This window comes from Juglans regia, chromosome 8, assembly GCF_001411555.2.
Source record: "Juglans regia cultivar Chandler chromosome 8, Walnut 2.0, whole genome shotgun sequence".
Taxonomy (NCBI): Eukaryota; Viridiplantae; Streptophyta; class Magnoliopsida; order Fagales; family Juglandaceae; genus Juglans; species Juglans regia.
Window position 1 is genome coordinate 8,879,163 of NC_049908.1, and position 14,264 is coordinate 8,893,426.

The 14,264-nt window shown below is 30.3% G+C and overlaps 1 protein-coding gene across 1 annotated transcript; it reads left to right on the plus strand.

Annotated features, from left to right (window-relative positions):
* The first annotated feature begins 4,303 nt into the window (after positions 1 to 4,303).
* Positions 4,304 to 6,861, plus strand: LOC109000496 (transcription factor MYB61-like). The gene is made up of 3 exons (XM_018977386.2): positions 4,304 to 5,008; positions 5,125 to 5,254; positions 5,349 to 6,861. The coding sequence occupies exons 1-3, from the start codon at positions 4,876 to 4,878 to the stop codon at positions 6,433 to 6,435; spliced, it is 1,350 nt and encodes a 449-aa protein (XP_018832931.1). The 5' UTR covers positions 4,304 to 4,875; the 3' UTR covers positions 6,436 to 6,861.
* The last annotated feature ends 7,403 nt before the right edge of the window (positions 6,862 to 14,264 follow it).

Consider the following 14,264-nt stretch of genomic DNA (forward strand, 5'->3'; position numbering starts at 1 on the left):
ATTGTTTAAAAAAAAAAAAAACTTGCATGAACGTACCAACATTATTAGAGAATTTTAGTCCGACAAACATTAATCTCAGGTAATAAATATTGTTGATAATATCAAATTTATACTATTAAAAGTTAGAGAAATTCAGTGTATAAATATATATATATATATATATATATATTATCCAAATAAATATACAGAATATATTGGAGCCGGTTGAGTGAAAAATTCACATCCAAGAAGGAAATTTCAGCTAATTGCTCGAAAATCTAAAAAAAGGACAGGGTTATAAGCTATTTAAATTTTTTAAATTTAATTATATAACGTAGATGATGTATATTCTAAAAATTTTCAAATAAAATTATTTTATAATAATATTGCAATAGATCAATGGGCTACTTCCAAATTCCAATCGATCCCTGAGCAAACATCTTATTTGTTAGAACATTCTCATCCGCTTCCTCATATGCGATCATTAGTTACATTATAGGAGAAAAATATGAAAAAGGAAGAAAAATGAGCTACATCCGGTTTATTACAGTAACTTTTGATTTTAGGATGTGTACGGTTCTTTTGATTTTTTTATTCCAAACTTATATTTTAATAAAATATAAAGAAAGAATATAAAAGAAAGTGAGAAAAAAAAAATAATAAAATATTATTTTAATAAAATAGATAAAAAATAGGGAGTGAGATGTAGGAGTTTTTTAAATATGAGTGAAATTTATGAGAAAATTTGAGAAAGTGTGTTTTTTAGCAAATTATAAGAAAATTTATAAGGAAGCGGATGTGAATGCTCTTATTCGGGAGGAAAAAATCCTTATGTGAATGTCTACTTGAATAAGACTTCGTTTGGATTGTAAGATTCTCTCATCTCATTTCATCGCATCTTAGTATTCAAGTAACATAAACATAAGCACTTTTCAATTTAAAATTTTTAACTTTTTCATTTAATCATTAACTAATCATTACATCTTTATCAAACTTCTAAACAAAACACAAAAAATAATTCAACTTTTTTAAATATCAAAACAAAAATTATATTCTAATAATATTTTAACTTTATAATATTTTATTTAATTTTTCTCTCTCCTTTTCCAAAATCTCATTAAACATCTTAACTTAAGCCATTTCATTATTATTCACAGATCATTTTATCTCACTTGACTATCTAAACAAAGCCGTTGTCCTACAAATTTTTTTTTAAAAAAAATTCATATAAAAAAATTTTCTTTCTTACAATTTTCTTTTAAAGGGTGTATAAATTTTATGTAACTTCTTTTAAAAAAGACGGACCCATGTGAAAAACTCATTTTTTTGTGAGTATCAATATTAATTTGTTTTTAAATTCTGCACGAAATTTATATATTTTAAGTTCAACATTGTGTTTTTTATTTTGTTTTTTCTCATTTACTATATTTTCTCCTCTTAGGCCTTGTTTGCATTTAAAACTCACCTCAACTCATTTCAATTCATTTCATCTCATCTCATCATTACAATTTTTTTAAATTTTCACATAAAATATAATAAACAATTCAACTTTTTTAAATCTCAAAATAATTTTTTTAAATTTTTACATAAAATATAATAAATAATTTAATTTTTATTCTACTATTTTAATTACTGGTTATAATAATTATATATATATATATATATATTTAGCAGATGAATGTACTTTTAAGTTTATTGGAAAACTCAATTTAACTGGTTGCGTGTAACAAAGAAAAGGGCCAGGAAATTAAAAGATGGATTATAATTTTTCAAGCTGAAGCTCTTAGAAAGAAAGAAAAAAAAAATTCAATCATTATTTTTTAAAGAAATATTTTTATTTTTGTATATTTTAAGTGATTATTATTTGAGTACTGATTGATCTGTATTTAGATTTTTTAATTAAGATAGAAAATTTAAAATAAAAAGAGAACTGTTACGTCTACACAGAAATATTTGCATATAAAATTTTTTACAAAATGACGTGACTCAATATAATTTGTTAGATTGTAAAGAACTTTAAATTTTAAAGTAGATTTGCCATATTACACTAAGGCAGGTTTGGGAGTTGGGATGAGATATAAAATTTTCATCTCATCATTACACATTTTTCAAATCTCTATACAAAATATAATAAACAATTCAACTTTTTCAAATTTCAATTCTCATTTTTTAAATCCCAAAATAATAATATTTAATATTAAAACATAATATTTTAAACTCTCAAATAAAATACAAAATTTTCATCTCACCCTCCAAACTTGCCATGGTTATATGTCAGTTTCTAAATTTTGTATATAAGATTTTTATGTAAATTACCAAATATTTTTTAAATAACAAATAATATTAATAAATATATGCGTATATACATTATTCATATATACAATATATTATTCCAAATGGAATTAAATAATCAATTGTAGAGAATTATTAATTCGAAACCATTATGTCTGTGTAAGCTTCTAATGATTGACCAATAAAAAAAGTAAAATTGCTCCCAAAACAGGATCACACTTCTGTTTATTTTACCAATCCCATTGTCATGTGGACAATATAAAAAAGTTTACTTGCAAGGACCAACTTTATATTCGGTTAAAAGAATATTTATTTTAGATTAAGGTCAGACAAAAAAGAAAAAAAATGTATAAGGTTTCCTTTCAATTATAATATCTAAAGTAGTAGGAAGCCACTTAAAATAAGTTTAGGGTTCAACTGATCATTATCCTTTGTGGGGATAATGTGCACATGAAGCATGGAGGAAAAATGATTGAATATTTAGAGATGTGTCCGATTCCAACAAATTAAACGAGAGTACCAACCTCTATTCTCCGACTCCAATAAAAATCTATGAAAAATGATTAACTAATTACAACTCTCTTACAAGATGTAATTAAGAACATGCAAGAGATTCGATCGTAGAAGTGATCAAGAACAAGAGTTGAGCCTAGAATGATTGACCGCCGGAGCTACGGAAACAAAGACAGAAAGAGAGAGAGATGAGTTATGATAATGAGGAATTCTACTCATCAGTCACTATTCACTCTCACACCCAACAACTATAATTATATATATATATATATATTATATAGAGTGTGAAGTGTGAGGTAGTGAATAATGTCTGATAAGAAGAATTTTTCTATAATAATATATGATGGGCATACTTTATAATATAATAAAATAGTTTTGTAATATGACATGTTACATATAGTTACATTAGTTTATAAAATAATTTTTGTGATTATTTGTAAACCAATTAAGTATTTTTCAAAGAAAAACATAGGGTCGTTGGGCAAGCTGCAGCATGCAAAACAAATCTGTATAAGTATATTATTGTATATTAATGTATTAGTTATATAAATATATATATATAGTAGTTAGTACATGATTTAATACATTGATCCCAAGCAGTAAAATGAACGTTCTAGTTTACTCTCAATGAATATACAATCTTTTTTATTATTATTATTATTATTTCATATATCCAGTGACCATGCATGTCTTTGAAAACTTTAATAAAAAGTGTAATTAATTAAGATTAATTATGTACTTCTTCTTTCCTTAACTATCACGCTATGGAAAATGATACATATACAATTATTTTTATAATTTTTTACACAATTATGTTTTAAATAAGTGACATTTTTTATAAAATAAGTTGTACGTATATCATTACTCATCACCCTACATATGTCATCCCATAACTATCGTTCAAATTGTTCGATATAACCTGCATTAATGGTGTTAACCAGAGATACTGGAAAGTCTCTATTTCAAGAAAATTTGCACGAAGCCAAAAGGGAAATGAGAGAAATCTATGGATCATTCGAAATGGAAACCAGGTGGGGTTTAAGTAATTTGCAACACCAAGGTGATTTTATCAAAACAAAGGATGATATGATCTATTTTTGGAAAAATGAACACTGCATACATACATACATATACATATACATATATATATATATATATAATGTGCTTTCCAGGTAATGATATGCTCTATTATTATTTTGGGATGAATGGGTTATAAGGCAGCTTAATTGGGAGTATAAAATAAAGAGGACAGACCGTCCTGTTTTCTCTGATGCATAAAGTTTTCCGGCTTAAGTAATGAAATAGTTTAATTTTTCACTTTTCAAGCATGGCACACAAATTGCATGGTGTATGCAGATTGAATAGATTTGGTAGATTTTACTTTCAGACGCATCTCCATATCATTAATTCAGTTGTCTACTGCTTGCATATATGTATTCTAATTAAGGGATGCCTTTTTCACTTGCCTCGTTCTTTCCAACTCAAGTACTGTGTTTGGAATGTAGAAAAACTATCTGGGGAAGCAGTAAAAAAGTCTTCAATGGTGAAGAATTCCAGATATGTCTGCATTGTGTTCATATTTTGAAGTTTTTTCCTCATGACTTCGGTTGCAAGCATGGGTTGTTCTCAGCTGCTGTTATCAGTGAAAATACCCCACCATTCTTGTAAGAGACATTAATTCTCAGAAGCTTTGATTAGACATATGCAACTCATCAGCTTCTTACCTTTCCTCCTCATCTTTTTTATACAGACAGGCTCCTCTCTCTCTCTCTCTCTCTCTCTCTCTCTCTCTCTCTCCTAAAAGAAAAAAAAAACTAGACTCAAAATAAAAGTACCTTCTTAATTGAGTGAGACTTTTCTCTCTGGGGGGCTGCTTCTTAGTTCTTATATAGTAATTCAACTCACTTTCTCAGCTGCAACTTCATTTTCTCAACCTCCCTGTCACCTCTCTCTCTCTCTTCCCCCTAGCAAAGTTCCCTACAAATCCATTCTGAGCCGCCTCCAGTTGTTGCTGACAGTTCATCTAGGATTCATCACCGTTGCTGTTTTAAGGATAGATTCTCCCTCATACGAGGTGGGTTTTACTCTGAAATGGGAAGGCACTCTTGCTGTTATAAGCAGAAGCTAAGGAAAGGCCTTTGGTCACCTGAGGAGGATGAAAAGCTTCTGAGGCATATTACCAAGTTCGGCCACGGATGTTGGAGCTCCGTCCCTAAGCAAGCAGGTAGCCTTTTTTTTCCCCTCTTCCCCCTGTGCTTTCTAATCTCAAAAACCAAGTCTTTCTGCAATGTTCAGAAAAACAGAGATCTAATGTCCCATCACCGTGTGATGAATTAGCAGGTCTGCAAAGATGTGGGAAGAGCTGCAGACTGAGGTGGATCAACTACTTGAGGCCTGATTTGAAGAGAGGCACATTCTCACAGGAAGAGGAGAACCTTATAATTGAGCTTCATGCAGTTCTCGGGAATAGGTAAAATTCCTCTCCTGTTCTGAACGATTTTTTTCCCATGGTTCTGGCAATCTTTGACTTTGCTAACATTTTTGGGATTCTGTGCCTTCACTAGGTGGTCTCAGATTGCAGCACAATTGCCTGGAAGAACCGACAACGAAATAAAAAATCTATGGAACTCTTGCTTAAAGAAGAAGCTGAGGCAGAGAGGCATTGATCCCGTCACCCACAAACCACTTACCGAGGTTGAGAATGGAGAGGACAAAGATACAGCAGCCAAAAGCCGAGACAGAATGTCGGTGGTTGTGTCCAATGAACTGAATCTCCTCGAGACACAGAATTCAAAGCAAGACGCAGCTTTACTCGAGCAGAGAGCGTCTTCAATTGCTGCACAAGGCTGCTACCCTTTGGATGTTCAGGGCTCTTCTATCCCCAAAACAACAAACTGCAATAACAGCAACAATTTGATGACACCCACATCAAACAAGGACTTCTTCCAAGACAGGTTTGTAACATCCCACCAAGAAAGTTCCTCCACCGACTGCCGGTCTTCAGATTTCGTGGGTTACTTTCCGCTTCAGCAATTGAATTATACATCAAATGCCAGGCTTCCCACAAACTCCAATCCCATTCAGTGGTTCACCCAAAGTGGGAAGACCTTTGACATGAATTCAGAATTTACCTCCAATGCAGTATCTGTTCTTTCACCTTCAACCAGTTCATTTCTGCCTACCTCTACTGGTTACAAGCCTCCACCTACTTTTCCCTCAGATAATGTATCCATTGGCTGTTTCACGGTAAATGGATCCCGTTACTGGGAACCCAGTGCCGCAACAAACAATAACAATTGCGGCAGCGGAAGCAGCAGCAGCAGCGCTGAGTTGCAAAGCAACAGCCTTTTTTCATGGGGATTGGCGGATTGTAGCACGTCAAACAAAGAGACCCAAATCCATATGATGGAAAGCCAACCGGAAGAAATAAAGTGGTCAGAGTATTTTAGTAATCCATTACTGATGGCGGCTGCTTTACAAACTCAAACTCCACAGTCTTTATACAACGAAATAAAATCAGAAACGCATTTGGGGAATGATATTTCAGGTACAAAGTGGCCTCACAACCAGCGGCAAGGACCTCTTCAAAGTACTGATATATGTGGGAAGGATATCCAAACTCTTACAGCTGCTTTTGGGCATACTTATTAGCTAGCATTTACATGTCCAGCCTATGTTCAGTGTGGCTGAAGAATGAAAACTGCAGAATTTTCAGTTACAAGAGGCTCCATTCAAATCCTAGCTAGCTGTTTTCTTGGTTCAGATGTGTGCCATTTATTCTTCTTTTGTATATAAGTCATATACAAAACATTTCTCCAGCCTCTGGGTTTGGTATATTTGCGAGGAAACATCCTTGCTGTTACCTTTTTTTCTTCTTTGGTTTGAGGTAGAACTGCAAAACAAGGCTTGTACCGGTGTCTTTTTACTCTTGTTTAATTTCCTCCATGCTTGTGCTGATCTACAGCGTTGCAATTCTATCTATCTGGTGAACACTTTGGAATATTTTCTGTTATTTATTCAATAGATTCATTCTTCCATTTACAAGTGCATTCAATATCTTCATGACTCTGATCACATACATCATTCTTCAATGAATCCGCTAGACACGCCAATAAATATTTGATGAAAATTACATGGATTGATTACCCATTGAAATCAGTTCCTTTTGAAGCTTATGGTTCAAAATTTCAGATGGTTGCCAATCACTTTCTCCACGGGACGGGCTTCTTGTTCACCTTTATAACATCGATTTCACTTTCGCCCATCTTTAAATTTGGACTGTTTTGAGAAAGCCAGTTATGGTCGGCTGCCTTGTGATTTTTGAAATAAAATATCATGACATCTGCTATACGTCTCATTTGCTAAGACTCGAATCTCTCTCTGTGTGTACGTGTGCACGGACGCAACCAAGCGCGTGAAAAATGGCTGAGTTAACTCCATAAATGAATCGAGACTTGTTCACTTCCGAATCCGTACAATGGGATGTTGACACCCAGTCTGATAAGGACCATATGTTTGTTTCCGCCATGAGCTTTGTTGTAGCTTCGAACTTTTGAGGCAATAAGCATCATCTTAACAAACACTTGGGGGGTATATAAAAAGCAAGAAACTTCCAATTGCAGAGGGAAAAAAACAAGTACGATTATTTTTTTTCCCCTGGCCTCGCTCTTCTTGGATGCTCTGCTAAGATCAAATTAGTTTGTATGGTTTGAAAAGTGAAGGGAGGAGCGGAAGAACACAAACTCAAAGTGAAAGATGTTATCTTGGAAGGACGATCTAAAAGACACTGATTTAACACTCACTTTGTCTGCTTTCTGAAATCCAGTAAGTTCATTGACATGATTGACACAATTGCGAGCTTTGTCGCTGTGACAGATTTGGGTTTTCTGAGATTTTCAACTTCCTTTTAAGAGCCGCTTTGAATTGAAATCTCAACTTTATTTATTATTATTCATAAATTTTAATTTATAAATTTTATTACTATTTATAATTCATTTCAATTCATTTTATTTTATATTTTAGTCAAAATCGAAACTAGACCAAGTTTATATTCGTAACCCATCTCAACCCACGGCCTCGTTTATATTATCAGTCTATCTCAACTTTTATCATTATTATTCACTACTATTCAGTAATTTTAACTCACAAATCTCACTACTATTCACAACTCATCTCATTACTATTCACAACTCATCTCAACTTATCTCATCTCATCATTACAACTTTTTCAAATTTTCACACAAAATATAATAAATAATTCAACTTTTTCAAATTTCAAAATAACTTTATTAAATTTTCACACAAAATATAATAAATAATTTAACTTTTATTCTACTATTCACAAACCATCTTAACCCAACTCAACTCATCTCTGAATCCAAACCACTCATAAATATGTGAAAATAACCAAAAGATATAACCATTTCCACATCAAGTTTGAAAGGCGGAATTTATACTATCAAGAGGATCCAGAATTTAGAAAAAATCTACATAACTTCCTACTATTCACACAACATCCACATATCATATTTTTTTTAATTTTAATTTTTTTTCCTGTATCAAATATTTAATATATGAATAATAAATAAAATAATTGAATTAGTTTTAAAAAATAAACTCAAAAAAAAAATTTAAAATTTAAAAAAATGTGGTGTGTAAAGGTTGGGAAGTTGTATAGTATTGCTCGAGGAGTAATAGAGCCAGCCACACTCCAAAGACAGAATAAACGGTGTCTTCTAATTGATGAGAGCATTATCACCATGAAAGCAAACTCATGTGGGATATATATAAATCCTACAATGTGTGAGAGACTGTGCGTTAAATCAGTAGTTATCTCAAAAACTTAAGTTGATAGGAAGATAATTATATTTGCCGTAACATTCTCTCTCATGTGTGGATCAGAATCACTCTCAATAAATAGGCCCAACACATAGAATATTTAATTAAATGGATGAAGTGTAACTTTGTGGTTTGAACTTAAGTCCTCTATGAGACCATGTGATTAAGTATCTACATATTAGGTCCACTTATTCAGAGAGAGTGTTAAAACAAATGTAAACAATTAAATATACTTCTTTCTATTAGTTTAAGATTATACGTAAGAATTATCTATTGTGGAGAGTTCAACTTCTCCCATATCTCAAAGGTCAGTAGATTTTGTGGTGATCATAAATGTCAGAGAAATAATTTAGTTACAAAGAAATTACACAAAAGTAAATTCACAAATTGATATGGTTTAATGCAATACATCAGATAATAAAATTAATTTTATTATAAAATAGATCTAACGGATCATATGAATCCACATAAATTTGTGTATTTATTTATATATATTCTCTTTTTGTGTATAGCACTTCTCAAATGTTATGTTAAGGAGAGAGAGAGAGAGAGAGAGAGAGTTTGGGCTGCCTTTGCTTAATAAAATATGGGCTGCTACGTTTACAGCACTGTACACAAACTGGTGGGCCTCTTTCCTTGTTTGCTTTGTTCATACTTCGTTATTCAGTTTAGATAGCTAGTTGGATCCTTTGTTCACTTCTCTACAAATCATTTTTCCTTCTCGGTCAATTCTTCATTTTCTTATAACTAACAAGAAATTTTATACTATATATCATTATATATATATATATATATATATATATGATATAATTTGATTTATAAAATTAAAATCTATCTTTCAAGAACTGGTTTGTTTAACGAAATCATCTCATCTTTTTTCATATAATCATTACCACTTTTTTAAATTCAAAATAGAAATAATATTAAAAAAATTATATTCTAACAATATTTTATTTAACTTTCATCTCATCTCAACTCATTATACAAACCAGGTTCAAATCAAATTATATTACGTGGATAGTGTGTGGTGTAAATACTTTCAAATGATATAATTATTCGTAACTATATACATAATATTTTTTGAGAGTAATGTTACTTTTTCAAATTTGTCACACCCATTGATGCTGAATATGTTGGTCTATTTCTATATTTTCGGTGCGAAAAACAGCATTTATCTTATTTTTATCATATTATTATTATTATTATTCAATACTTGATATTTTAGATATTAATTATACATTAATCAGTCATGTTTGTCACAATCGATTTTCATCCCATTATGTATTGAATAATAATAAAAGACACAGTTTATTATTATGTTTGTCACAATCGATATTCAGATTAAATAATGATGGAAAGAGTTTAGTGTTTGGACACAGTTTTTGGTTGGGACAGGAGGAGGAGGCTATCTGGGATATTAGCAATCGACAATTACAATTTACATCAATATCACTATCAAAAACAGCAATTAATTAATAAAATATTTAAAAAAAAGTCTCCAAAAAATAAAATAAAAAATAAAAAAGTCTGTCTCCTTCAGCCACCGTCCTCCGATTCCTCTAAGGAAAAAAGAAGAAACATAAAAAATCCAACGTGACTGCAGGAAGAAAGACTTCACAAAAAACGTGTATGTGGGTACCATTTTATTGTTTAAATATATAAATAAAACCCTCCAAAATCGAGTCTCTCCTTTCTAACATAATAAAGAAAAAGATATTTTACTCTTATTTTATTATGTAAGATGTAGAACGATTATTACTATTGAAAGATATTTTATTGTATAATTATTTCTCATCTAATGATGACAAATATATCACATCTTATATAATAAGATGAAAAGAAGATGAGAGTATAGAATATAGTATTACTTGAAAGGAAAATGACCTTCTTCAACCAACTTTTGGGAGGATAGTGGTAAGTAATTAATAAACTGTGTTTTGTAGACCTTTCTAGTGTAGTCATCTACAAAGGATAGGAAGTAACTCTCTCCATTATGAAAATTTACTCTTGCAGGTCCCCAAATGTTAAAATGGACATAGTCTAAAGTTTGTTTAGTGTTATGAGTGGTTGACTTAAAACTAACTCTCTTGGCTTTCTCATAAATGCAATCTTCATAGAAGAGTAAATTGCTTAAGTTCTGGTCACTCAGCAGCTCTTGTTTTTGTAACTCTAAAAGCCCCATCTGATTTACATTTCCAAGTCTCCTATGCCAAAGCACGGATTAATTCTCTACAGTATTTTGTGTAGGGGAACTTCCCCAACCACAATTTTTCCAAGTAGTGTGTACAAATCATTTTTAATTATCTATTTCATAATAACAAGAGAACCTTTTGTAACTAAGAACCCTTGCCTCAGACTTGAAGGTATATCCTGATAAATCATGAATACCAAGGAAATTAAATTTCTTTTTAACTCAGGTATAAACCTGACTTCCCTCAAAACCCTTTCAGTACCATCATGTATTTTCAATCTAATTGACCATATACCCATGATTTTGCAGGACTTATTATTTTCTAGGATTATATGTCCCCCATTTAACTCAAAAAATGTTTCAAACCAGTCTCTAATTGGACATATATGAAAGGAACAACCAGAATCCATTATCCATTATGTTTTTTAGTCTACTTCACTCACAATAAGTACCTCAGTATTCTCATATCTCTCTAATACCACGGAGGCATCCCCTGCCTCTTTAGACTTATTCTCAAATTTTTTTTTTTAGGGCAATCTTTCTTAAAATGCCTTTCCTAGTGACAATGAAAACGTTTAAATTGTTTTCCCTTTTACTTAGACCTAAATTTCTTTACATCATTCTTGCTCCTATTTTCTCTTTTTTCTGTTCTGCCCCTAACAGACAAGTCTTCCCCATGATTCTGTTTAGACTCCCCTCTATTTTGTAGTTCCTTAGTGTGAAGTACATATTGTACTTCTTCTAATGTAAGAGAGTCTCTACCAAACATCATAGTTTCTTTTAGGTTTTGGTATTATGAATCCGTATTATGAATCCAAGGAACTTATCAAGAGGATGGTCTGATCCTCATCCTCCACCTTAATATCTATGTTTACTAGATCTAAAATGGTTTTGTTAAACTAATCAAGGTGTTGTGCTATTGGGGTTCCAGGAACCATTTTAAAAGTGTACAATTTGATTTTTTTATGAAGTCTATTGGCTAAAGATTTAGTCCTATAAAGATTCTCTAATTTTAGCCATATACCTGCAGCAGTGTCCTCACTGACCACCTCTCTCAAGACTTTATCTCCAAGAGAGAGGATTAGAGCACTATGAGCTTTCTGGAGAATGTCCTTCTGGATAGGCTCCTTGCCTTCCTATTTTGAGGAAGATCCTTTTCTTTCCTCACCAAGGAGGGCATCTTGCAGTCCATGTTGGACTAGCAATGCCTTCATCTTAATCCTCCATAGCCCAAAATCATTTTCATCAATAAATTTTTCAATATCAAACCTCATGGTCCCCATCGACCTAGGCTCTAGATACCACTTGTAAAGATTCATCCAACAGTCTCTTTTGTACAGAACTCAAAATAACGAAAATATGATAGTGAATATACACTGATAGAACCAAACAAGATTCAACAAATACAAAACCTTTTCTCAGAACTAGAAACATCAAGAAAATAGAGTAATATCAAGAACAATAATCAAATACATAAAGAATAAAAGAAATAAAGAATCAACACAATCGATTTACATGGTTTGACCCTAATAGTTTACGTCCACGACAGGAATGACCTCAGAGTTTTATTGATAATCAATCTCCTTCACAGAGAAGTCTCAGAATCACATGTATATACAAAACTCTCACTCTCTCTTAAAAAATCGAAGTGATTTTTCCCTCCGAATGAAAACCCTAACAAACCCTATATTCCCCCCTCTCTGTTCTCCCTCTCTCTATGGAAGCCTCTCAAATAACAGAATGCCCAAAATGAGAATGAATTAGGGTTTATAACACGATAGCTATAAATATATAAGATAAAACATATGCCAACATATGTATTGATCTAGTGGCTTCAAACACTTAATACAGCAGCTTCCGGCACATGCATCTAATGTGAAAACAGCTTCAGCCTTATTAACTTGAAGGGTCTTGATTTTGTCACTTATCCCTCATCTATTCATTCATGTAAGATAAACATATTAGTAATAATAAAAGACAACGGATAAATATATTGACACATTATTACAACCCTCTTCAGCCAACTTTTGTGAGGATAGTGGTAAGTAATTAATAAACTGTGTTTTGTTTAAAAAAAATTAATTAATTAATTAAACAATGCAATTACCTATCTATATATGTATGTATGTATGTGTGTATATGTTATGTGTGTAATTAATAATTTATTTGAATTCTTGAAATATTTTAGAATTTTGTGAATAATAATAAAATGATTTAAGTAAAAATATTTTATTAAATTTTTAAAAGTAAGAAAAAAAATGTTGAATAAAAATATTATAAAATTAAAATTTTATTTTTAATATTATTTTAATTTTAAATTTCTTTAAAAAAATTAAAAATTAAAAATTAAAAAATCTTTTATATTTTAAAAAAATTAAATTATTTATTATATTTTATATAATAATTTATAATAATAAAATAAGATGAAATAATTTAAACGGATTTAAATAAATAAGTGAAAGAAAGCCAAAATAAGGGGAATGACTAATCAATCAATATCTTCACCAAAGTTGCATTAACTCAATTCTATCCGCACATCCTATCAAAAGAAAAGAAAAATTCTATCCACACAAACTCCAATGTCATTTGTCCTCTCCGGCTACTACCCTACTCCTCTCCCGTGCTCTATTGGACCCACATTTCACCTCATTGTTTTTATCGGTCCCATCTTTTTTGTATTTTTCCCCTCAATATAATTACACTTTATTTTTTATATAATTACAAAAAAAATACTATAGTATATTAAAATAATAAATTAAGATGAAATAAAAATTTAAAATTAAGTAAAATATTATTAAAATATTTTTTAATATTATTTTAATTTTACATTATTTATTATATTTTATTTTAAAATTTTTAAAAAAATTATAATAATAAAATAAAATAAATTAAGATGATTTTACTATCTAAATATAGAGAAAATGCATTATCGGTACACATCATCTGTCCCTGTAGAGGGTCTCATAATTATATTATCCATTCTTTTATATTTTTTCCTTAACTAAAATCACATTTTGTCTTTTTTTTTATTATTATTATTATTATTATTATTATTATTTCTCTTTTTAAAATCACGAAAGAAAAATATATGAAGCAAAAAAATTGTAAAACTACACTCGTATCTCATTTTAATCTCATTATATGAAAGGTAGTATTTTTTATAACTTTGAAATCATTATTTATAGTTTTAAAAGAAGAATTAAAAATTTAATAAAATATATCACCTCATCATAATATGATAAGAGTAAAATAAAAGAATAATTTTATTCATTATCCTATACACTTATTTTAATTTTTTTATTTTTTTCTTTAAGAAATATGTAGTATAAAAATAATAAATAGAAGAATTCAATTAATTTAATAAATAAAAAAAAGAAAATAAATTAAAATAAATGCAATGTGTAATAAGTATAGGTGACTGGGTAGCTAAGCCCAAAATAAAATTGTATTT